General features: G+C 44.1%; 3 protein-coding genes across 5 annotated transcripts in view; 2 read left to right on the top strand and 1 right to left on the bottom strand.

Moving 5' to 3' along the window:
- rbm25b (RNA binding motif protein 25b) overlaps positions 1–3512 on the top strand; it is a 32880-nt gene extending 29368 nt beyond the window's left edge. For all 3 annotated transcript variants that reach the window (XM_063223760.1, XM_063223758.1, XM_063223759.1), the window contains exons 18-20: positions 775–873; positions 1154–1201; positions 2264–3512. In XM_063223760.1, the coding sequence (XP_063079830.1) occupies positions 775–873; positions 1154–1201; positions 2264–2356 (240 nt within the window). In that variant the 3' untranslated portion in view covers positions 2357–3512. The remainder of the gene's footprint in view (positions 1–774; positions 874–1153; positions 1202–2263) is intronic.
- Positions 3513–4016: 504 nt separating this feature from the next.
- On the bottom strand, positions 4017–12686 carry eif2s1b (eukaryotic translation initiation factor 2, subunit 1 alpha b). The gene is made up of 9 exons (XM_063223802.1): positions 12520–12686; positions 11688–11819; positions 11336–11446; positions 10922–11001; positions 9736–9887; positions 8914–9020; positions 8437–8534; positions 5509–5652; positions 4017–4943 (listed from the first exon to the last, which is right to left on the bottom strand). Exons 2-9 carry the CDS (start codon positions 11815–11817, stop codon positions 4818–4820), a joined length of 948 nt encoding a protein of 315 aa, XP_063079872.1. The 5' UTR covers positions 11818–11819; positions 12520–12686; the 3' UTR covers positions 4017–4817.
- Positions 12687–13097: 411 nt separating this feature from the next.
- Positions 13098–23784, top strand: atp6v1d (ATPase H+ transporting V1 subunit D). The gene is made up of 9 exons (XM_063222581.1): positions 13098–13313; positions 14554–14671; positions 15364–15443; positions 16921–16988; positions 17342–17386; positions 19582–19685; positions 20448–20514; positions 21110–21188; positions 22582–23784. Exons 1-9 carry the CDS (start codon positions 13273–13275, stop codon positions 22724–22726), a joined length of 747 nt encoding a protein of 248 aa, XP_063078651.1. The 5' UTR covers positions 13098–13272; the 3' UTR covers positions 22727–23784.
- Positions 23785–24269: the final 485 nt, after the last annotated feature.

Raw genomic sequence — 24269 nt, 5'->3', positions numbered from 1 at the left:
GCAACTACTGAAGTTGCTAACAGGCTAACAACTTCTCTTTTGAGAAACTCACCCCAGTAATGGAAAACTAGAGCTCTTCAACTACCCACTCGACTGGTCCGTAGAGTAGAGTAGAGTAGAGTAGAGTAGAGTAGAGTAGAGTAGAGTAGAGTAGAGTAGAGTAGAGTAGAGTAGAGTATCATTTATTGATCCCAGGGGGAAATTGCTTTGTTGATGCAGTGAGTTGAGCTTCAGCTCAGACACATCTGTACGAAGACACGAGAGGGTATCTGTTGGAGTAGGAAGAATAGTAGTAGTAATAGTAGTAGTAATAGTAGTGGGCCATTGAGGTAAAGAGAAGCTGTTCATTGTGTATTCATTACAACCACCTTTCACTCATAATAATAATAATAATAATAATAATAATAATAATAATACTTTCGTTTTATATAGCGCCTTTCAAAACACCCAAGGTCGCTTCACAGAGTGGTGTGTAGGAAAGTGTGAGTGTGTGTGCGCGTCAGTGTGTAAATGCATGTAAGTGAAAGTGCTTGTGGAACTAGCAGCCGTAAGCCTCCTGGAAGAGATGTGTCTAAAGGTGTTGCTTAAACATGGCCAGTGAAGGGGCATTCTGGATGTGGTCGGGCAGATTGTTCCAAAGAATAGGAGCAGCAACATGGAAGGCTCTGTCACTAGTGGCACTCCATGACACACAGCATGTACCGTAAGGTGTTTAGGAAGACAGTATTTAAAACATTTTCTAATGTGAATTCTTGCGTTCTCTGCTCTCTGCAGTCTCTGATGGACAGGCGTATTCGGCCGTGGATCAACAAGAAAATCATCGAGTACATCGGGGAGGAGGAGGCCACGCTCGTCGACTTTGTGTGTTCCAAGGTGAGAACACTCACACACTCACACACACACACACACACACTCTCTCCCTCTCTGATGAACAGAACACTCTTTCATGCAATACCACACACACGACTGCAATCACACACCAGCTGCGTATCTCAAAACTCTGTCCTTGTACACTCATCATGTAAACTCTGTCCTTGTACTGTGCACTCTTCGTTTAGTGAATAGTACTCGATCCATTTGTTTAGCTGATTCTGATGTGGGTTGAAGTGTTTCGTGTTTATTAACTGACGTCCGCGTGTCTTGTCCGTTGCAGGTGATGGCACACAGCACACCACAAGGCATCCTGGACGACGTTGCCATGGTAAGTTTTCATTTTAATGCTGGCACACGCACACAGGGCTTGATGTGAACCTTTTTTTTTTGCTCACCGGCCACTGTGGTTAGTGGCTTTATAGTCACTGGCTAGCAAAAAGATTAAATGGCAATGTTGTTATGTTGTCAGGTTTTTTTTTTCTTTAGAACATTCTTGCATTTAACTTATCTAGGGACTGTGCTTTTCTTCCCAAACAGCCTGAGGTGTTGGACTGGCTATGCCATACATGTTGTAATGGGTGGACTGGCTATGCCATACATGTTGTAATGGGTGGACTGGCTATGCCATACTACATGTTGTAATGGGTGGACTGGCTATGCCATACTACATGTTGTAATGGGTGGACTGGCTATGCCATACATGTTGTAATGGGTGGACTGGCTATGCCATACTACATGTTGTAATGGGTGGACTGGCTATGCCATACTACATGTTGTAATGGGTGGACTGGCTATGCCATACTACATGTTGTAATGGGTGGACTGGCTATGCCATACTACATGTTGTAATGGGTGGACTGGCTATGCCATACTACATGTTGTAATGGGTGGACTGGCTATGCCATACATGTTGTAATGGGTGGACTGGCTATGCCATACTACATGTTGTAATGGGTGGACTGGCTATGCCATACTACATGTTGTAATGGGTGGACTGGCTATGCCATACTACATGTTGTAATGGGTGGACTGGCTATGCCATACTACATGTTGTAATGGGTGGACTGGCTATGCCATACTACATGTTGTAATGGGTGGACTGGCTATGCCATACTACATGTTGTAATGGGTGGACTGGCTATGCCATACTACATGTTGTAATGGGTGGACTGGCTATGCCATACATGTTGTAATGGGTGGACTGGCTATGCCATACTACATGTTGTAATGGGTGGACTGGCTATGCCATACTACATGTTGTAATGGGTGGACTGGCTATGCCATACTACATGTTGTAATGGGTGGACTGGCTATGCCATACTACATGTTGTAATGGGTGGACTGGCTATGCCATACTACATGTTGTAATGGGTGGTTCCTCTCTCCGCAGGTGCTGGATGAGGAGGCGGAGGTGTTTGTAGTGAAGATGTGGCGATTGTTGATCTACGAAACGGAGGCCAAGAAGATTGGACTCGTCAAATAACACCCAACACCCCAAAAAACAACAACAAAAAATCACCTGTTTCAGCTCCACCACTTCTTGTGGTCTCCCCCAAGCCAAGCCACTCTAGTCAACACATGATCAGAACAGGAAACGACAAAAAAACATGAACTGCCTACAGAAGCCTCCACCTTCCAAACGAAAGGGAACTCTGTGCTGTGAAGGCCTCTCTGTGTTGTGTGTTTGGGGTCTGTGTGGTCAGTGGCTCTCCGCTCCCCAAAACTCACCACCGTGACACACCCCACCCGCCCCTCCTGAACCCCGCCATCATCTTCCTGTTCTCAACTCGGACCAACAGTTCTGTACGCGTTTATTTAAAAGGTTGTGCGTGTGTCGTCAGTGAACCATTGGACTGTTGATTACACACTCAGTTGCAACTGCTCATATGATTTTTTTAATAAGCACTGAAACCCCTAAAAAAATAATTTTGGGGAGAATCTGAATTGGCAATTATAATTCCCATATTGCGTTTCGTTTTTTTTGGTTTTGTTTGTTTACCTCTTCAAAATGCATTACGTGACTCCATGCTGGAGTATTAAGTGCTGCATGTGGCCAAACCAGACTACTGCAGAGAATAACCCCCTCTGCCGTCATCACCAGCCCACACCAAACCCCCATGGAAGAAAGAAGCGCCCTTGACACAAAAGAAGCAGTGCTCATTATATTTTTAAAAATAAAAGAAAACACATAAAATCCGTTGTTTAAAGGCAAGACTACTGCTGAGAGACTAGCCCCCCTCTGCCTCATACTGGAGTGAGAAGCGCCCATGACACAAAAAAACATACACACCGCTTTTCTTGCCATAATGGAAACGGGTTTCGTCTTATTTTGTCTGGTCAATGTAATCATATTTTTTTCTTTTTTTTTTTAAATGGAGAAGTGATTTGATTGACAGCTTTGTGAATCTCTAATGGTAGCTCCTCAACATCTTAGTTCAGCTTTGGTTGCCGCCGTTGATATAGGTCTGGAGGTGTGGCAGCAGCAGGTGTACACGGATGCCATCAGTAGTCCCAGCCTACAGGCCTTTGAAGTCACGCTGAAAACATCTTGATTTGAAGAAGCCGTTTGAATACTGTTGTCCTTTTGTTTTTGTACCTACTAATGGAGATGTTTTGAATAAAAGACATTTTTTTAAGAACGTTCGTGCAATCATTTGAGCTGTTTGAACATTATTCTATTGGCTACCCCGTACCCCTCCCATCCAAACATGATTCTATTGGCTACCCCGTAGTACGGGGCCTGTACCCCTCCCACCTCATACTGTGCTGTGCCCTAGCTACACATTGAGTGCATCTTAATATGCGACCTTGCCTCCTCCACTTGCCTCCTCCACTCGCTTCTCGTCATGATGACATCAGTGACAACAGCATTATATTTCAATATCTTGCAGAAGCTCAATTGTAGAGTCTTTTAATCGTTTGCAATTGTTATGGTGAATGATAAACAGTCCCTCAAAAGTTGTTGTGGCTAGGCTGACGGCTGGGAAACTTTATCGTTTTCTCCACGGAGGAGGGGCCAGGAGGCGGGGCGAGGAGACAAGCGCAAATGGAGGAGGCAAGGAGGCATATTAAGACGCACTCATGAGAACACAAAATGATCATTTGAGCTGTTAGCACCCCCCGTGGTGGACATCACATGTAAGTTCATATCCAATGTTTTTATTTATTGAATGCATATGAGCAACAAAAGAGCAGACAACCCTACACGTTGCACAGGTTTTACAATGCGTCATAGGGCAGTTCTTAACAGAAGTTAACAATCTCACTAACGCTCCCCCTTTTCTCACACACACCTCGCCGTGTTGAGATGAGGTGGAAAGGTGAACATGTGGAGACGTGTCTGCACATAAATCACTATGAAGGCCACAGCTGTTGTCTTGTTCTAAGTAATGTATTCCTATCAAATCTCCAAATAGTTAATGTGTGTATTGGATATATATATGTGTGTATCTGGGGCCTTTGCTGTGCCCTCAGCTGATTAACGTCTTCTGAGCTTCAATCGCACATAGTATTTCTCGTACGGCTCAAAGAATACAAAAGTAAAGTTCTTGTTTTTGAAGGTCGAGTGAGTGATGGGAAGGTTCTCCTCACGCTCCCTCTCCCTCTCCGGGTTTTTCTAGAAGTGAAGTGTTCTATCCTTGCCAGTGCAAGTAACGCCCATTTTTCATGGAGAACTAGTACCCAATAACTAGTCCTAAGGAGAACTAGTATCCAATAACTAGTCCTAAGGAGAACTAGTACCCAATAACTAGTCCTAAGGAGAACTAGTACCCAATAACTAGTCCTAAGTGTAATTAATAATCGGATACTTCAGCGAAAAATGGGGGTTACTCGCACCAACAAGGCTGGAGCACTTCACTTTGAGAAACGCCCTTTATTCCGTTATTCGTCTCCAGGTGTGTTTGTTTTCCTTGATGCGCCGCCATTTTGTGTTATTTTGGTCTTCAGTCCTCAGCCTTAGCCTCCATCTCCTCAGCGTCGTCGTCTCCGTCCACTTCGGCGTTCTCCCGCTCCAGACGCTCCAGCTGCCGCGCCAACTCCGTCTCGTCCGTGTCCGTCACCACCTTAGGCTGAGGGGAGAGAGAGAGAGAGAGAGAGAGAGAGAGAGAGAGAGAGAGAGAGAGAGAGAGAGAGAGAGGGGGAGAGGGGAGAGAGAGAGAGAGAAACTGACAATAGGCCTGTTCAAGTTTTGAGTTGATGGGGGGGGAGGGGCAGGGAGAAGAAATAGTGAATTGTTCAGCCCATACTTTTTTGGGGGGATTTTTAGGTTGAGAATAAATGGAGTTCCCTTAGCGCTGTGGATGGCGATAACGCACATCTTACCGGCCGAATAGACCGGCCGCGACGAGATTCAAGCAACATAGAATCACTTCTGTGCAAGAGCGATACAAGTGACTGAAGCGACTAGAGTATGTCTGTTAAAAGTAGAATGCAAGCATTCCAACATTCCCACTGACTGTGGCGGCTGTTGCCGAACCGTGTCAAGGTTGCACTGCGTTTTATATCTCCATCTGCATGTTGAAGACGACTCTCTTCTCCTCGATGTTCATGCATGTTTACAGTATTACGCGAAGAGTGATAGAGAAGAAGAGAGGAGGTGCTAGGGTGAGGAGGAGAGGAAAGGATGTTGGTTACCTCCATCTGTATGTTGAAGACTCCCCTCTTCTCCTCGATGCGTTCCTTAATGGCCGCCATGGCCTGGTTCAGCATGGACAGCCCCTCCGTGCGCTCCAGAGTAGTCGTGGTCATCACGTACCGCGGAGGAGCGATCAGGTTTATCTGGAGGCAGAGGAGACCACGCCGGTCACAAGAGGCAGGACACAACACCTCACTAATGTCAGCACGGAAGTGTGCAAACCTCTCATGTATATATCCAGTCACCTTGACATGAGAGTGCCTTTATTTATTTTTATTTAACCAGGAATGGTCCCGTTGAGTCACAGTGACTCTTCTTCCAGGACGTCCTGGCCTGGCCTTGATATTCCACTAGATACTTCTGCTGTGTAGCTCCTACCTTGATTGGCATGGTAACACTAGGTACGGTACCTTGATTGGCATGGTAACACTAGCAGGGATTAAAGCAAAAAAAAGTAATCTGACTGAACTTTTTTACCGGTTAGGCACCCGATCGAGTATCACTCCGTAACCCTACGAAAACCAATGTAGCCAGGCTCTGCCCTCATGACGAAACATACATGCAAGGAATGGTGCCAGAGCCAGCGGCATAGGCAGACGGGGCAGTCGCCTAGAGCAGAATAGGCCTATGTCTTGAGGGCGCCAGTAATACCAAAAAGTGCCACAAAATCAGAACTTCAACCAACATAAATCTTTACACTTCACATGAACAATGAATATTCATTATACACTCAGTAGACCTATATAGACTCAGTAATGTGTACCTGTAGGTACTAGATCAGATGTGCTCAATCAGATGTAGGCCTACAATGCTATGTTTACAGATGCCAATTTCTAAATACAAAAAAAGGAAAGAGGGCGGGCAGGCCTAGGCCGCTCGCTCACCAGATTGACTAGAACTGGCCGAGAATGGAGGCATGGATACTATATCAGACTGCAAAGATTGAACTGAAATTTGGGGCATGTTTTGGTTATTTCCTCTTATTTCTACCCATTGTTTATGAATTGTTCACAACATCATGCAGAATGGATTCACAATGAATGCTGCTTCAAAATGGTAGCTGATCTCACAGAATTATTGACTTGGAATTGCAATGTGTTGATACAGTGAGTGATCCCATTATGGGTTTTTTTTGTTGTAGTAGTAGGCTATATTTTGTCTTTCACATTAGAATGGGCAAACACTGTTCTGGTGAAAGCACTGGTGCCCATTGCTTGCAGTTGTATTTCTGACATTTAAAAAGCCCTGATCATAGCAATCAGAGGGAGAAAACTAGCTTTAATTATTTGTATGTTTTTCACCCTTCGGCCTTTTTCAGTATTCATCCTGTTACAAATAACTTCTTGACGTTTAAAACAGGGTGCGGTATGTCTACCTCTGTGTTCTACCGTTTTGAAAACTACTGGCTACTCTTTTGCTTCTTGATGTGCGGTGCCAAGCACACGCTTACCATTGATTTAAAAAACGTCCCCGATTCTTCCTATGCGCACGTGTTCTACAAGCTGACAGGACGCAGCAGACACGACAGTCACAGACATACGCCTATCGTTTACAAAAGTAACACACTTCCCCAAGCTTGTCGCGCAGCTTTCCACTCGAATCAAGGCAAATCACCCACCCATCAGTCCTGAGTGCACAGTGCGCAAATAGGCTAACTGAACTCAAACGAAACGCATAGTCCGAGAAGATGGGCACAGACGTTGAGCCACTCAAAAACAAGCGCACACACAACTGTTGCTGCTGCACACTATTCCAGTTAGCAGAAATAGCGTCACAAAGTAACCACCCTTGAAAATGAAACAAACGTCGAAACGGCATTTATCGACCATGAGTCCACCCATCAGAACACTGCTTCCCAGAACAGACGTGGCATAAATTGGCTCTGCCAGGGATAGCCTATCCGTGACCCAAATGCAACCCATTTTTAACTTATTTCTTGAATATATATATCGGCAACAACAATTGTTAATCTGCTATGAGTACAGATGAGACTGTGAATTATCCGTTGTCAAAAAGACAACTAGCTCTACACGCAGCCAGTCAAACGCGCTAAACTTTGAGGATGAAACGCATGGTAGGCTATCCTAGTTAGTCGTCCCATTGGGGCTATGAATAATGCTAGTAAGAGTCACAATGCTTAAAAGGCAAACCCTTCATGAAAAGGACATCATACGCAGTCGAAGTAAACTATTCATTTTTTTTTCTAAATATCTGCCACGGCAGGTGCAATGATATGGAAACGTCACTGCACTTTACATTGTATTACAATTATTTTCTTTTCTGCCATCAGCAACAATTTTGGCTATTTATTTTTTTAATCTCTCGCGTTGCGCTGCCACAGAATTGTTGACCGCTCGTGTACTTTTTTTTTGGAACACGGAAGAACAGGGGATGACCCAAAACTAGGCTACTGATGAGTGAATGTTGTATCACACCGCCAATGGTGGAGTGTATAAGCCTAACTACATCCGGAGGCCTACACCAAACACACCTCTCGTCCCCTTCTCATGACCAGGAGTGCTCTCGATTTGAGTTCAGTTGGAAAGTAAAAATTGTAAATTAATTGACATAAATTATACGGACGGAAATCCATCCAAGCGAAAACCCAGTTGATGGAAATCCGTCGCAGCGACGGAGAACTTTAATCCCTGCACTAGGTACGCTACCTTGATTGGCATGGTAACACTCGGTACGCTACCTTGATTGGCATGGTAACACTCGGTACGCTACCTTGATTGGCATGGTAACACTAGGTACGGTTGGCATGGTAACACTAGGTACTGTACCTTGATTGGCATGGTAACACTAGGTACTGTACCTTGATTGGCATGGTAACACTAGGTACGGTTGGCATGGTAACACTAAGTACTGTACCTTGATTGGCATGGTAACACTAGGTACGGTTGGCATGGTAACAGGTACGCTACCTTGATTGGCATGGCTTCCGTTGAGCAGTTGAGTCCAGCTCTGAGGGCCTCCTTGACCGCATCGATGCCCTCGTACCCGTAACACGCCACTTCAATATCTGGAACCAGAAAGACGAGAGTCAAGAGAAATGACGAAAGGCAAGAGGGAAAAAAAAGGTGAAGGCTGACTGACTCCATCTCCTCTACTTCTCCTGCAGATCAGCTGTCTCAGTGCAGCACAGGTATCGATTAGCTTTATGCCTCAGGGACCACTGCACTGCACTCTCTTTGCATTAATGTCATTACCCTTTACTGAAGCCACTACGGACTTATAATGAAGTGTCAAATAATTAGCAAAATTGTTTATAATAGGATGTGATTGGTGAAGCACCAGAGTCAGTGACATTCAATCACCCCCATCCCCAAAAGAAGGAACTACTGCTCTGATTTTGACAGCTTGAGGTGTGAGGTGTGGTGTGAGGTGAACACTGGACCTACCTGCTCTGATTTTGACAGCTTGGGGTGTGAGTCGTCTGTTGATGTTGTCGATGAGAACTTTCCTCTCCTCTTCCGTCAGGTCCAGGCCATCCAGGATCGCGGGGTCCCTGAAAACAGTCGTTCAATTTGTCAAACATCCCAATAACACAATAATGATTAATTTCTGTGGAAACAGCTTATTTTACAGATACTGTGAAGACCAGATTTGCCCATTTGCCCATTTGCCATGTATGCCAATTCAGACAAGAGTGCCACATGGATGCAGTGCGTCTTGCCAATCTGAAGCCTACAAAAGTTCTGATTTACTTTTGGGCCTTTGGGTAAACAACAAGCCTGAGGAATTTGACTTCTGAGAGCAGCGAGCAAAACATCAACTGTAGCAAAATGACTAAAAAACTGACAGCGTGCACAACATCCACGCTGACTCTGGAAACCATTTAACTCGAGTTAATCTAGTAGCATCCTAGGAGCTGCCAACACATGTCAAACTCAGGAGTGTAGTTCAGGTCTTTGACAAGCACAGACTACGCTGATATAGTACAACAAAAATGACAAGAAGGCCACACCTCTTTAACATCAGCTGATTACAAAGCCACATATCAACACCTGTGTGAACCTCTGATGAAGACGATGCTAACACACTACCAAAACACGTCAGGTAAAAGGGGAAATACCTGCATCAATGCATTGAAAATTAACAACCTTATTTGACAAGACCAAACTGAAAGCAATATTGTATTCATAATGGAAAACAGACAACAGGCTCAATGTGACTACCTTAGTAAATAAAGGAGGAAAAAGGAGAAATAAAACAATACTTACGAGACGGCCTGTTTGAAGACGTCGTAGGCGCCGTATCCGGGCTTCTTGTACTTCTCGTCGAAGACCCAGGCGGTCCGCTGGTACAGACTCTCAAGCTGCTCATCTTTACTGTACTCCAACACCTCCGCTACGTGCCTCAAGATGCTGTACACCTGCGCACACGCACACACGCGCGCGCGCACACACACACACACACACTCATCACATTACTGTACTCCAGCACCTCCGCTACATGCCTCAAGATGCTGTACACACACACACACACACACACACACACAATTGTACTCCAGCACCTCCACTACATGCTGTACACCTGCACACACGCGCGCGCACACACACACAACTGTACTCCAGCATCTCCGCTACATGCTTCAGGATGCTGTACACCTGAACACACACACACAAGCCATTATTGATGCTATAGTATACACCTGCACGCACGCACACACACACACACACACACGCACACACGCACGCACACACACACACATTACTGTACACCTCCGCTACATGCCTTAAGATGCTGTACACCTGCACGTACACATTAGTGCCTAGAAGTGGGAGTAGCACACAGCAAATGCAATGCAATGCAGGGAATATGACAAGACTTGCTGTTCGTAGTAATAACTTCAGATAAACATCACAGATGGTAAAACTGTTGTGATTATCATTACCGAGACAGTTGATAGTTTACATATTTGTGGTGATTACCCCACAGTACAGTTCGTTAGTCCTTATTTTTGGCTTTTAATGTGGTGGTTCTATGTAGAGTCTATGGAAAGACAGCCGCTTTAGGCACGACCGCTATCTCGATGAAAGGCGGGGCTGTAATTTAATTCCTGGTCCTCCATTTGCGCAACTCTCCCTCTGTATGGCTCTGGTTTTAGCCATCTACGGCTCATCTCCAGAGCAGCTGAAAGGTCTGCAAGGTCTACTACTAGTAGCATCCTCAAGTGTGCCAGTGGTGCCATTGACTTACTGTTTTGGACTTGGTGAACTTACTGTTTTGGACTTGGTGAACTTACTGTTTTGGATTTGGAGAACTTACTGTTTTGGATTTGGTGAACTTACTGTTTTGGACTTGGTGAACTTACTGTTTTGGACTTGGTGAACTTACTGTTTTGGATTTGGTGAACTTACTATTTTGGACTTGGTGAACTTACTGTTTTGGACTTGGTGAACTTACTGTTTTGGATTTGGTGAACTTGTCCTCACACTTGATGGCTTCCTCTGGTGACACTCTCCTCTTTGACAAGTCGATGTAGCCTGGAGAGGACGGAGACGAGAGACACAATACTTAGAAACCGAGTACTCATCACACTGAGGAACCTACTTCAACTACCGACTAGAGACACTTCACAGATAGATTTGTGACATATGTTCTGGGGCAGCCTTGGTGTAGTGGTTAGGGAGGTGGTCTTTCAATCTGAGAGTTGTCAGTTCAAATCCCACCTGACCTGAAGTGCCCTTGAGCAAGGCACCTGACCCCACATTGCTCCAGGGACTATAACAAATAGCCTGAAAATTAGTGACTATAAGTCGCTTTGGATAAAATGGTCAGCAAAGTGGAAGGTAATAACATGTAATGTATTTCCCTCACCTTTCTCCTTGTCCACTCGGATGACGACCACACACTCATTGCGCCCGATGCGGATGAGTTTGTTGATGGAGCGGATACGTCGACGGGACAACTCACTGAGCAGGATCATGCCTTAGAGTAGAGCAGAGTAGAACAGAGCAGAGTACTTTTATTACTCCAGAGGGAAATGAAGGTGTCTGACAGCTTACATAACTACACAAACACAAAACATACACAGGCTTAGACTTAATATACATTATTGCACATTGCAGTAAGCACATCAGTTCACACACACACACACACACACACACACACACACACACACACACACACACACACACACACACACACACACACACACACACACACACACCTTCGATGTTGTTGTACTCTAGAAGGCTGACATAGGCGCCCATCTCAGCGATGGAGCGCACGTTCACCATGACTACATCCTCCACCTCTGGAAACCGGTGCTCATAGAACCTGCAACTTAACCCCGGCATCGCTGCAGAGAGACAGAGAGAGAGGGGGAGAGTACAGCAGAGAGAGAGAGAGAGAGACAGAGAGAGAGACAGAGAGAGAGAGCATTAGAGTAGAGAAGAGGAGTACTTTTTGTTAATCCCGAAGGAAATTAAGGTGTCTGTCAGCTGACATTAATACACAAACACAAAACATACACAAAGATCGTATAGGCCTACGTATAATTATACATTACAGTAAAGTATAACACACTGTTAAGTACTACCATCACCAGAAGGGCATGGAGGGATATTCACTTTCATCAACAGTTGTGTACAACAGATGTTGACCTGAAAATGACAATAACTGTAGAGCAGTACCTGGCCCCACAGTGCCCAGAATAGAATAGCGTTTTCATTGTGCCTGTAGCCAGGGTAGCCGGCTCGGCTGAACTACTGCCCATTCAAATCATGCTAACTGGACGATGGACAGCAATAAGAAGCTTTACCGTCTTTATGTCATAAGCATGTCAGTAGCGTATCAACGAATACTATTGAACTACGCAGATCGTGGATAACGGTGATCTACGAGTCGTTCTGGGTTGCGAAGCATCTGTTTCAAATAGATTACTTCCCTCTGTCATCATGCGGCACATGTAATGCAGACTAGCTAACGTTAGCCGCGCACCCTTCCTTCATTCGTCGGCAGAATGGTTTCCATTCAACATATCATACTCACAAACTCACCTTTAGTTTATGTTTACTGCACTGGAGGGTGTTTTTACTTCGCTGGAATGTTCCTGTATTAGTTATCCGACACGGCGTAGTAAATGGCTTCAACTTTAGTCAGATTCATACAAGTCACCAATCCACACCGAACCACATTACAGCTGACCCGGAAGCTATTCGGTGCGCATGACCCCTAGTCCATCTTCTAACTCCATCCGCTGATGCAATCTCAAGAACAGACAGTTGAAAAATATATCTGCCATTATTAAACTATCATTGTATCTGCTAATTAAAATCTTGACATGTTACATAAATCAAAAATTTGAAATTAAAAAATATTTAACATTTACATTACATTTACTTGTACTTTGAGCGAGTAATAGAATAATGTTATCTCTTGAAGTTTTACTATTTTATTAATAGTGGCTTGATTAGGGTTTGTTCTTCATAGGATTCACACTCAGCTGTCAGTGGGGTCTTTGTCAAAGGTGTGTGTGTGTGTGTGTGTGTGTGTGTGTGTGTGTGTGTGTGTGTGTGTGTGTGTGTGTGTGTGTGTGTGTGTGTGTGTGTGTGTGTGTTGCTGTGCGTGTGTCACATGACTAGTAATCAGCTGATGCTGTTTGTCCTACTGCCTGTGAGTAGAGGATCACGACTCAGTAATAACGTCTGAACACCTTTCTCTGCGACGATTTAGTGTCTCGGAATAACAGGATATAACATTTTCAACACATATTAATATCTGCATCCAAGAGCTAACCCGAAGAAACCAAGATGTCGGCGAAAGAGCGTATTGACGTTTTCCCTTCCAGAATGTAAGTGCTATAGTTAACATTAGCATGCTAGCTGGATATGCAAGGTTATGTTATTAATTGTATGCTGTTTAAGCGATGTAAACATGTATATCAACCACACGATAGTCCATTTTGTGTGCTTTTGCACAGACGGGCGTGTTAATGTGTGCTAATAATTTGATAGTGAAGTCAGTGAAGTAATAAATGTGCTAGCTAGCTAGTCATTCCAGCCAAAGTGTCAATTTGAAGGTATCCATGCAAAGCCCAGATTCAACACCTTCGATTGTTATGTACGTCCGGTGTAAATATTAAACGCTGCTTTGAAAAACGACTGTCATGTGTCAAAGGAAGACGTTGTAACAATCAGCACTAGTAGACTGGGCTTGTAATCTATTCTTGAAGAAAACGGAACATGCCTCACGGTCATGTGAATTATCACGCTGCCTCAGGCCCAGCTACCTGTGAAGTATGCTGAAAGCAGACGAGTGCTATAGAATAAAACAATGAGATGCTCAACAATGTAGTCAAAATCAACACTAAATAATCATGTAACACATTCTGAATGGAAGAATGACGTGTCACCTCAGACTGCATCTCGACCTGGCCTTGCCTAAAACCCATGATGGTGTGGAACACTTGTCACAACACCGAAAAGCGTTTTGTGTAAAATTATCTGTATGAGAGATTAGAGAATGATGGCATTGATATGGCACTTGTGTAAAGCTCAGTCACACAGGTCTACAGTATCCAGACTGCAGAGGGCTATTCCAGTTCTGGTTAAGTGATGCATCCCGCTAAATTAACCAACAAGAACTGTTAACTTTTAAACCTGCTAGGTTCAATCATGTTTTAGTAGGAGCACGTCTGGGTGGTGCAACCACAGCTAAAACCACTATTGTATGGATACAATTTTACGTTTTTGTTTTTAGTGGATTTATCTTAAACGGCTTGAGCCCCGATCTGCCTGATCCATTCCCCATCCATGTCCTTGAGCAAGATACTTGACCCCAAGTTGCTCCTGGTGGCAGCCACTGCCACCGGTGTGTGATGTGAGTGTGTGTGAATGGGTGAATGTGACTGAGGCATGTAATGTGCTTTGAGCGCTCAAAGGATATATCAATGCTGTCCATTTACCCTTTATATCGTCTCCAGGCCGTGCCCGATAGGGTGTCTGTTGGTGTGAGTTGCCTCTTGGCCTCATGTCGTCTGTGTTGGTGTGTTGTGGTTGTTTGCATTATATGGTCTGTGTTGTGGTTTTCAGGGCTCAGACCATCATGAAGGCGCGGCTGAAGGGAGCCCAGACGGGCAGGAACCTGCTGAAGAAGAAGGCAGACGCCCTCTCCATGCGCTTCAGGCAGATCCTCAGGAAAATCATCGAGGTGAGATGCAGATGACGACTCTATTTACACTCTCTCCATGTCAATTTATGCACTTTATTGTTTTAAAGCACTGAAAAGACACTGTGACTGTCACTGCAGTAAATCTATTTATACACTGGTGGGAACTGCAACGTACTGTTTGATGCACACAACAAAATGTGTTTTTATTGGTACGATCAACCAAACCATCAAAGGAAGAAAGCTCAGAAGTACACTTACAGATAAAGCTTAATGTTGGAATCAATATAGCAATGGCTACGTCAACATGATGTTTTTAATTCAGAATTAAGTAGTTCCGTCGAGTTTACTTTGATCTTTCATTTAATTCTGAATTGTGAAGTGTTTACGTGACATTTTGAAAGCGGAATTAAGCTTTATTTAGAATTAAAGTGAGTTAATTACGAATTAAATGTCTCATGTAAACATAGCCAATGATACAAACAAACACTATAATGGCACAGCACAGCAACTTCCTCTCTCAAATGAAAGATATGTGGGTTAGTCTGACTGCAATGTCTTTATCTAGTGAGTCTGACTGCAATGTCTGTATCTAGTATGTCTGACTTGATGTCTTTATCTAGTGAGTCTGACTGCAATGTGTTTATCTAGTGAGTCTGACTTGATGTCTTTATCTAGTGAGTCTGACTTGATGTCTTTATCTAGTGAGTCTGACTTGATGTGTTTGTGTTCAGACCAAGACCCTGATGGGCGAGGTGATGAGGGAGGCGGCCTTCTCTCTAGCGGAGGCCAAATTCGCTGCTGGAGACTTCAGGTGAGCATCAGAGCAGCATGCACATCAGCAGGGGATTCCAACAACATGGTTACAGGGCTGATAGTATTCAGGCTCCATGCCTGATTTCAGGCTTGACAGAGTTTGCACACAAAAAAAAAACATTGATAATAATTAGCCATTAGGTTATTCTTATCTCAGAAAGCGTTACAGGTTCAGGGTTGTCTTCTACTATCAGGCTTGAATAATGGTCATACACAGGCTATTAAATGTTTGAATAATGTGTCAAAATAGGCCTACGTTATGTCGCTATGCAGTATCTTGTTGTCGTCGTTAGAGCAGGGGAAAACATTCAGGCTCCGGATTTTTTTAAGTGATACACCGGGATAAGTTAAACAGGAGGTGGTAAACCTGCTGATTAATAGCCTACAGCAGAGGTGGGCAAACTCAGGCCCGGGGGCCACATGCTGCCCTCTCAGCCATTTCATGTGGCCCTCAGAGCCTTTACAAGGACAAAATACAGATTCTTATGGTCACTCACTCTTTTTGTCTACCTAAAACAGGGGTCTTGGAAACGTAAGATTACTAAAGTCTGCATCTAGATGCAATTTGCAGGAACGGCATAACTGACAATGGCGTAACTATGCTAGTGTACATCATTTCTTAACATAATATTGCCTGCGACATCTGGCCCTTTGGTCAGTATCCTAAACCCAATGCAGCCCTTGGGCCAAAATAATTGCCCACCCCTGTCCTCCAGCCATCGCCCTATTCAGAAAATAAGGATTCCAGGCTCTTCTGTCACCTTATTTACATCCAGTTTAACTTCACCTACTGACCCACCATCTTGCATTAGGCCGAATTCACACCAGAGAGAGTAGAGAGAGAGAGGTTCCATTGGCCCATTGTTTCCGGGTTCTATTATTGCAAAGGGGAGGGGGGGAAATCCCCCTTTAGGCAGACCTAGGCAGACCTAAGGACTGTTCTATTCAATGCTAGGAGTATTATGACACGCCCCTTTAGGCAGACCGGAACCTGGTCACGTTAGGTGCCCATAGCAACCTATTACATTGGCATATCTCTATATACTTAAAGAATCTCTGTTCACACCAAGGCGTCGTGGAACAGAAGCGAGACGAATGAGGTCTTTCTGCTTAGTTTCGGCCGGTGTGTTTTACTCTGCCTTTCACACCGACGGCGTCAGTGTGCGCGGCCAATCCTGTTCAAAACCCCCCCATAGCCAAAGCTAGCGTGTTACTTTGCCATTCATTGGAATGGAACACCGCTGACCACTACGGCCCAAAATCCACTCGATCTATTGTCCAAATGCAGCGCAGAGCGGGCTCCTGACGCCCGACTGCCGCCGGTTAGTGTGGAAGGACGGATATGTTAAATGTAAAAATTGCTTCCGTCCCGCGATGCTTCACCGCCTTGGTGTGAAGCCGGCCTTACACCCCTGTGGTATTGACAGGTGTGTGTTGTAAGGCCTGGTCCCTCATTCTCTCACCTGTCTTCACAGCACTACGGTCATCCAGAATGTCAACAAGGCCCAGGTGAAGGTCCGAGCTAAGAAGGACAATGTTGCAGGTTTGGAAATCACTCAGTTGTTTAAACGTGACCAACTTAACAAATGGCTCAATCTAGCATGACCAATTTTGTAGAAGAAGATACCGCACACTCTTGTCCATGTGCGGTATCATCTTCTACAAATGATCTTGCACCCGCTACCTGCACCTCGAAACCTCTGGTGTGCGTCAATCCAGCATGACACCTGATATATGGTGCGGAAGATCATTTATATTGTATGTCCACTATGTTATGTCTACATTTATGCCATGAATAAAATGACATGACCCTCCCCTTATATGCAAACGTGCCAATGTATGGTGTATTTGTTTTCCTGTACTTTAATGTATGTATGGTGTGTCTCTTCTCCATAGGTGTGACCCTGCCAGTGTTTGAGCATTATCAAGAAGGGGGAGACAGTAAGTGCTGTTTTCTTCTTTTTCTAATACTATATCAAATCACCCAGTGTCGATGTACATTTTGCATTTAACCTAAGCCACCTGCAAAAAACGCCCGCTGGATGCCTAAACCCGTTTTGGGAAAAGATGCCCTCTGCCTATTAAAACCTAAATATCTCAGCCTCTGAAGCACATAAAAACATGAAGTAGGTCGCATTTAAAAGCTAGGACCCTCATCTTGTATTACATTGTTTTTATTTGGCTCTAGCATACACACATTTTTTATTTTAAAATAAGCTCAAATCTCAAGAACCTCATCACAGTGTATATGTCGCGCCAGACACCAGACGCCAAAGGTCAAACAGCGTATACGCAGCATCAGGCTAAATTGGGTTAAGATAAGATCTGCTCACTGGCACTGGGTTGAACAATGAACCATGTACTGGACTTCCCCTCTTGATAGTTAGAGTTGGAGCACACGGGTGTAATCGGTATACACCGCATTCCACTTTATTATGCAAATGACATTTTTCGCTGTTTCCCCAAATAATCAATACAAATGACAGTCGTCATAATTTTCAAGTCATCAGCCATTAGAGTACAATTTAAAAGTTTTTGAATGAACCTTCCAATGATAACGGTATTTTTTAAAATAATAAAAAACTTTAAATGCTCTGTTCCACATTATTACGCAAAATAGTTTTGTAGTGTTGTAATCCAAATTTCTTTCTTTTTTCCCTTTTACATCAAAACAGTTGGAATTTGGTACCTTCTAAATTACATTTCAATGTTCAATACTTGGTGATAAGCTCTTTGTCTTAGTAACTGGAATGCTGTGATTAACATTGAAGTCAATGGCAGGGCATTGCATGGGAGTTATGGAAGCCCAGATATCCTTGATGCTTTGCTCTCAGCTGTTTTTGTTTGTTTGGTCTGGTGACCCACACTTCACTCTTCAATATACCCGTAGATTTCCATGCCACGTTTAGGTGCTTTGGAGGTGATGACATTCTAACGCACCAGACATAAAACGCCATTGAAAATGAATGGGATGCTATGTCTGGTGAGTTTGAATGTCATCACCTCCAAAGCACCTACACGTGGCATGGAAATCTACAGGTATATTGAAGAGTGAAGTGTGGGTCACCAGACCAAACAAACAAAAACAGCTGAGAGCAAAGCATTAAGGATATCTGGGCTTCCATAATTTCCATGCAATGCCCTGCCATTGACTTCAATGTTAAACGCAGCATTCCAGTTACAGCTTATGACCAAGTTTTGAACATCGAAATGTAATTTAGAAGGTACCAAATGCCAACTGTTTTGATGTAAATGGGAAAAAAAGAAAGAAATTTGTATTACAACACTACAAAACTGTTTTGCGTAATAATTTGGAACAGAGCATTTTGGGCATTTTAAGTTTTTTATTATTTAAAAAAATACCGTTATCATTGGAAGGTTCATTCAAAAACTTTTGAATTGTACTCTAATGGCTGATTACTTGAAAATTATGACGACTGTCATTTCTATTGACTATTTGGGAAAAGGGAAAAAAATGTCATTTGCGTAATAATGTGAAATGCGGTGTAATAACAGCCTGTAGTGAATAGTTAGACTCCTTGCCTATTGCAGGATTCTTGAAGTCTCCAGTATTCAGTTACAAATAAATAAACCACTCTATATAAATAGGTCGCTCTATGTAAATCACTCGAGTAGTGTGTAACCGACTAATGTTTCCTCTGTATTTTATTCTAAGACCCTGTTGTGAGTCTAACAGACTGTCACTGATGGTTTTGCGTGTGTACTTGTTAGGCTACGAGTTGACTGGTTTATAATGTAATGTACCGGTAATGTAATGTCCTCGTTTGGCTACGAGTTGACTGGTTTATAATGTAATGTAATGTAATGTCCTCGTTTGGCTACGAGTTGACTGGTTTGTAATGTAATGTAATGTCCTCGTTTGGCTACGAGTTGACTGGTTTGTAATGTAATGTAATGTCCTCGTTTGGCTACGAGTTGACTGGTTTGTAATGTAATGTAATGTGATGTAATGTCCTCGTTTGGCTACGAGTTGACTGGTTTGTAATGTAATGTCCTTGTTTGGCTACGAGTTGACTGGTTTGTAATGTTATGTAATGTAATGTAATGTGATGTCCTTTAAGGCTACGAGTTGACTGGTTTGTAATGTAATGTAATGTAATGTAATGTCCTTTAAGGCTATGAGCTGACTGGTTTGGCCCGCGGTGGGGAGCAGCTCTCGCGGCTAAAGAGGAACTATGCCAAGGCGGTGGAGCTGCTGGTGGAGTTGGCCTCCCTACAGGTAGGGGGCACCATTTCACCATAGAGGGCCAGAGCAGAACATACACTCTGGGTGCATCCCAATATGTGACCTTGCCTCCTCCACTTGTGCTTGTCTCCTCGTCCCGCCTTCTGGCCCCTCCTCCGTGGAGAAAACGATAAAGTTTCCCAGCTGTCAGCCTCGCCACAACAACTTTTGAGGGACTGTTTTTCATTCACCATCCCAATTGCAAATGAGAAAAATACTTAACAATTGAGCTTTTGCAAGATATTGAAATATAATGCTGTTGTCAGTGATGTCATCATGACGAGAAGCAAGTGGAGGAGGCAAGTGGAGGAGGCAAGGTCGCATATTAAGACGCACTCCATGTAGAGGACTATGCCATCACATCACGTTTGGTCCCCATTTCTCTTATCCCCCACATAACGGATTGGAAATTAGAAAATTGCCTTTTGAGTCTGAGAGCTTTTGCGGAACATTGAGTAAAACTTCCCTTGTCAATGACGCAACGTCTCACACCACGAGAACACAAGCTAAAGCACAGGCTGGGAGGTAATATGTTGAAATGGACCCATAGCTGTTTGACTTTCTCTGAATAATCTAGACCAGGTCACTCTAAGCAATTACATGAAAATGAGAATCGGTCCCCAGCAGCCTGCTCCACAGTTAGCATCTATACGTGATTGACGTCCAAATAATGTTGATTAATTACCGGTATGTTAATATGAATGTATTAATTATGTTGATATGAATGTTGACATGAATGTTTCCCCTGATCATCAGACATCATTCGTGACTCTGGATGAAGCCATCAAGATCACTAATCGCCGTGTCAATGCCATTGAGCATGGTGAGTCCTACCATCACGACTCTCACTACACTGTGCGTATACTGTCGTTAAGCTATAATAACCATCACGGTCATCACTAGTTTTAGCTTCGACAGGGTACAACATCGTTCTATGAGCAGTGATACTCTAGACAGAGATAAGTCATTTCAGTTCATTTCTGGTATCCACTTTCTGTAGGGTGAACGCCCCTTTAGGAGACCTTCGGTTAGGAGACCTTCGGAGTCCTCAGGTTGAGAATAAATGGAGTCCCCTTAGCACTGTAGATGGCGGTAGCGCATTTCTTGTGCAAACACCTTAAAAATAGAAGAAGAAGGAGGGGACAACGCCCCCTTAGGAGACCCAACTTGAGCACACACTTTTGCATTGGGTGGGCGGGTTTCGAAGCCTCTTTATTACTCCACCCTCTTTGCTATGAGGTTAGAGTCTTTTAGGGTAGTTTCCTGCATCCTATTGTTTGTATGCTGCCATTTTGTTTTGCTGGTATTGAGTGTATGCCTGTCAATCTGACTTGTCTCTCTTTGCCTACCCTACGCCCCTTCTTTGCCCCCTCCACGCCCCCTCTTTGCCTCCCCTACGCCCCCTCTACGCCCCCTAGTGATCATCCCCAGGATCGAGCGCACCCTGACCTACATCATCACAGAGCTGGATGAGAGGGAGCGAGAGGAGTTTTACAGGTGGGTGGACATCCGCCATATGCAGTAGTGCTTATACATCCCACACATACAGTAGTGCTGCTTATACATCCGCCATATACAGTAGTGGTAATAGAGTTCTTCAGTAACGCGGAAGCATGTAGTAGATTGTAGTCTTTCATGTTAGCATTTAAGGACTTCCTGGTTCGTATCGGCTTCCGGCCTCCATTGGGAATGAATAGGGGCCAGTTTCAAATAAGCTCCGAGTGCAAGCACGCGCTTAGCGAACCCCCGCAAACTGTCGAGGGTGTTAAAAATAGGCTGTAGGTATGACATGGTTGATCATTTTGTGTCAAACTTCGACATAAATACGATGTTGCGTCCATATGCTAAACCCGGAAACTTTTGGCGACTACAGAAGCGGCGCCTGTATCTAACGTCATGTACGTGCGGAGGGTTGTACCCATGGCAACCAAAGGAAAGTATGTAGTTCGGAAGTTTTAATGATCAGAAAGGGGTTAGCAATATTGAATTATAATCGTCATGATTTAACATGTGAATACACCAACATGATGATACGATCCGTTCCACTAATGAGAAAGGGATGCGGGGACACGCTAATGTTCGTTGTTGGCGTGCAACTTATATTTTTGCCAAACCTGAATCTCTATGGCGTGTTGCAATGTAAAAAAATCGCCATAGAACCGGAAGTCCAAACGCCGCATACAAGTTGACGTCAACGCTGAAGAACTCTATACATCCCACACATCCAGCAGTGCTTATGAACGGATTTGGATGAAACTTTGTTTGAAAAAATGACCAAAGGAACAAGAGATTAAATGTTGGTGGTGATTCGGATCACGAACTGGAACTAGGATCTTAAAAAAAAAAAATCTTCGTCCAACTAGCAGAGTATGGCGTGGAATGTCAGTAAACCTCCCTCCCAAAGTCTTAATAGCGTTGGGCAATCGGACTGGCCCTTCAGCTCAGAGGTCTTGTACTTTGCCTCCCATTGCCAAACCGATGCGTTGACGAGGTGGTGAGTTCGCGGCCCCGAGGGGGACGAACTGCGTGGGAACGCCTACGAATCTAAACGCCCCTAGTGACCGCAAATTGAATGGCGGGGGGGACAGGGTGAATTTTGACATTTCAGTTTCTCTACAAAAACAAGGCAGAAAGATTTAAAATAAAAACTGGGTGTAACATAGTCAAATGTTGTATCAAGCAGCTTCCTTGGCGGAGGTTTGCACTCTCTTGAATGCATTTCTAGTTATTTATGTTTTGTGTTGTTTGTAATGGTTCCAGTTTTTTGAAGTGGTTGCTGTTGTTCATGATTTCTTGCGTTGTTTTGAAGTGTTTGCTGTTGTGAATAATGTTGTTGTTGTTTGTTGTTGTTGTTGTTGTGAATAATGTTGTTGTTTGTTGTGTTGTTCAGGCTGAAGAAGATTCAGGAGAAGAAGAAGCAGCAGCGCGAGCGGACGGAGAAGGAGATTGCGGCGCGGTTAGCAAAGCTAGGTCCCGTAGCCGAGCCATCCAACATGCTAACCGACGAGAGGGACGAGGACCTGCTCTTCGAGTAGCAGCCGGAGCTAGCGTTAGCAGCTAACGGGCTAACGGCCAGCACTTGGGGGTGAGCGAAGGGGGCAAGATATCTGCTGCGTTTGTGATGGCGCAGTGCTGCTTTTGCTGTGCAGCGTTGAAATGGCAAAGTGCACATGCGTGCTGCACAGCAAAAGCATCACTGTGCCATCACAAATGCGGCCCTTGACGTTCTTAGCCCTTTTAACATGCCCTTGCTGCCCAAACTCTCCCCCATACTTGAGGAGCTGATGTTGTCTGTAAAGTTCGACGGTCTTATTTATTTCTGTGCCTCTGAGGCCAATCGCAGAACATCTTGTGTAAAGAAAAGAAAAGATAAAAAGATGAAACTAATGAGTATAAAGTATTTTCTCTTTTCATGTCTCCTGTTCAGCTTCGCGTGTGTGTGTGTGTGTGAGCGTGTACATTCATGTCTGTGATGTCTTGTTTCTTTTTTTTTCTGTTTTGTTATATTGTTTACGATGTGCAATTTTGTGAGGGGTGGGGCAGGGTGAGTGCCCATATTGGTCTCCATGGCACATGTGTGCAGGACTGTAGTGCTACTGTGTTACCCATGGCATTCCATCTGTTTACACATGTAAATTAAAGCATTCAAGACATGTAGTATATCCAGGACAACACATACTACAATATGAACTCCTCAACCTCTATTGGAACGCCTCATTCTGTATAAAACTTGTAAACATCTACATGAATCCACGTGTATGTGTACATGGATAAAGGGAATAATTTAGCTACAACGTATTTGGAACATTCCAGGCAAATATACATGTACATTGCCGTCGTCATTGCAATTAACCGGTTTTCACTCTGGACAAACTTGCATGTGTGGTGTAGTAGAATGGTGCCGTCTATCTTTCCCTTTGTTGTTAGTAGTAGTACTGTCAAGATGACCAGTCATTGGTTCAAATCACTTCACTTCCCGCCCCCTTTCATTTCTTGAGTCCCTGATTGGACAGCGGTTTGACCTTTCACCCTTTGTCACCACCCCCATATTCTGTCACAAAATATGACTACAGTAATAAAAAAAAACTGGAATCAGATATATGATTGTGTTGGCTGTTTTCTTTCATCTTAAATGTCCTCATTTTTAAAGTTCAAAGACAGCACTCCTCCTCTGGCCTCTCTGTGATGGCATTGCCACCCCACACTAGCCACGTCCTCCTAGTGACGCCACACCTTCGGCGTTGCTTCTAGTCAGACCAACAGCAATGTAAATGGCGTTTCTGATCTCCAGAAAAGTCGGGAACTCCACTCAGACCTAGGGAGGCCGGTCAGACGTTTGGGAGACGTTAATTGTTAAGCTCTTGGTCAGACCAAGTCTTGAAGAGATTTGAAAGTCGATGATAATCAGGCTAGCCCCCCATGGCTCTAGCACAGCAATGCGGAATGTCAACCATTTTACACCAGAGCAGGATCTGTAGCCAGGCAACACCCTCCTAATGACACAAATTAGTTAGCCAAATTAGTCAGGCCAAGAGCAATGCAAGTACTTTCTGAGCTCCGGAGGGCTGGGGAACTCCA

The sequence above is a fragment of the Engraulis encrasicolus genome, chromosome 18, assembly GCF_034702125.1.
Source record: "Engraulis encrasicolus isolate BLACKSEA-1 chromosome 18, IST_EnEncr_1.0, whole genome shotgun sequence".
NCBI lineage: Eukaryota > Metazoa > Chordata > Actinopteri > Clupeiformes > Engraulidae > Engraulis > Engraulis encrasicolus.
This window is presented reverse-complemented; position numbering and strand designations above follow the sequence as displayed.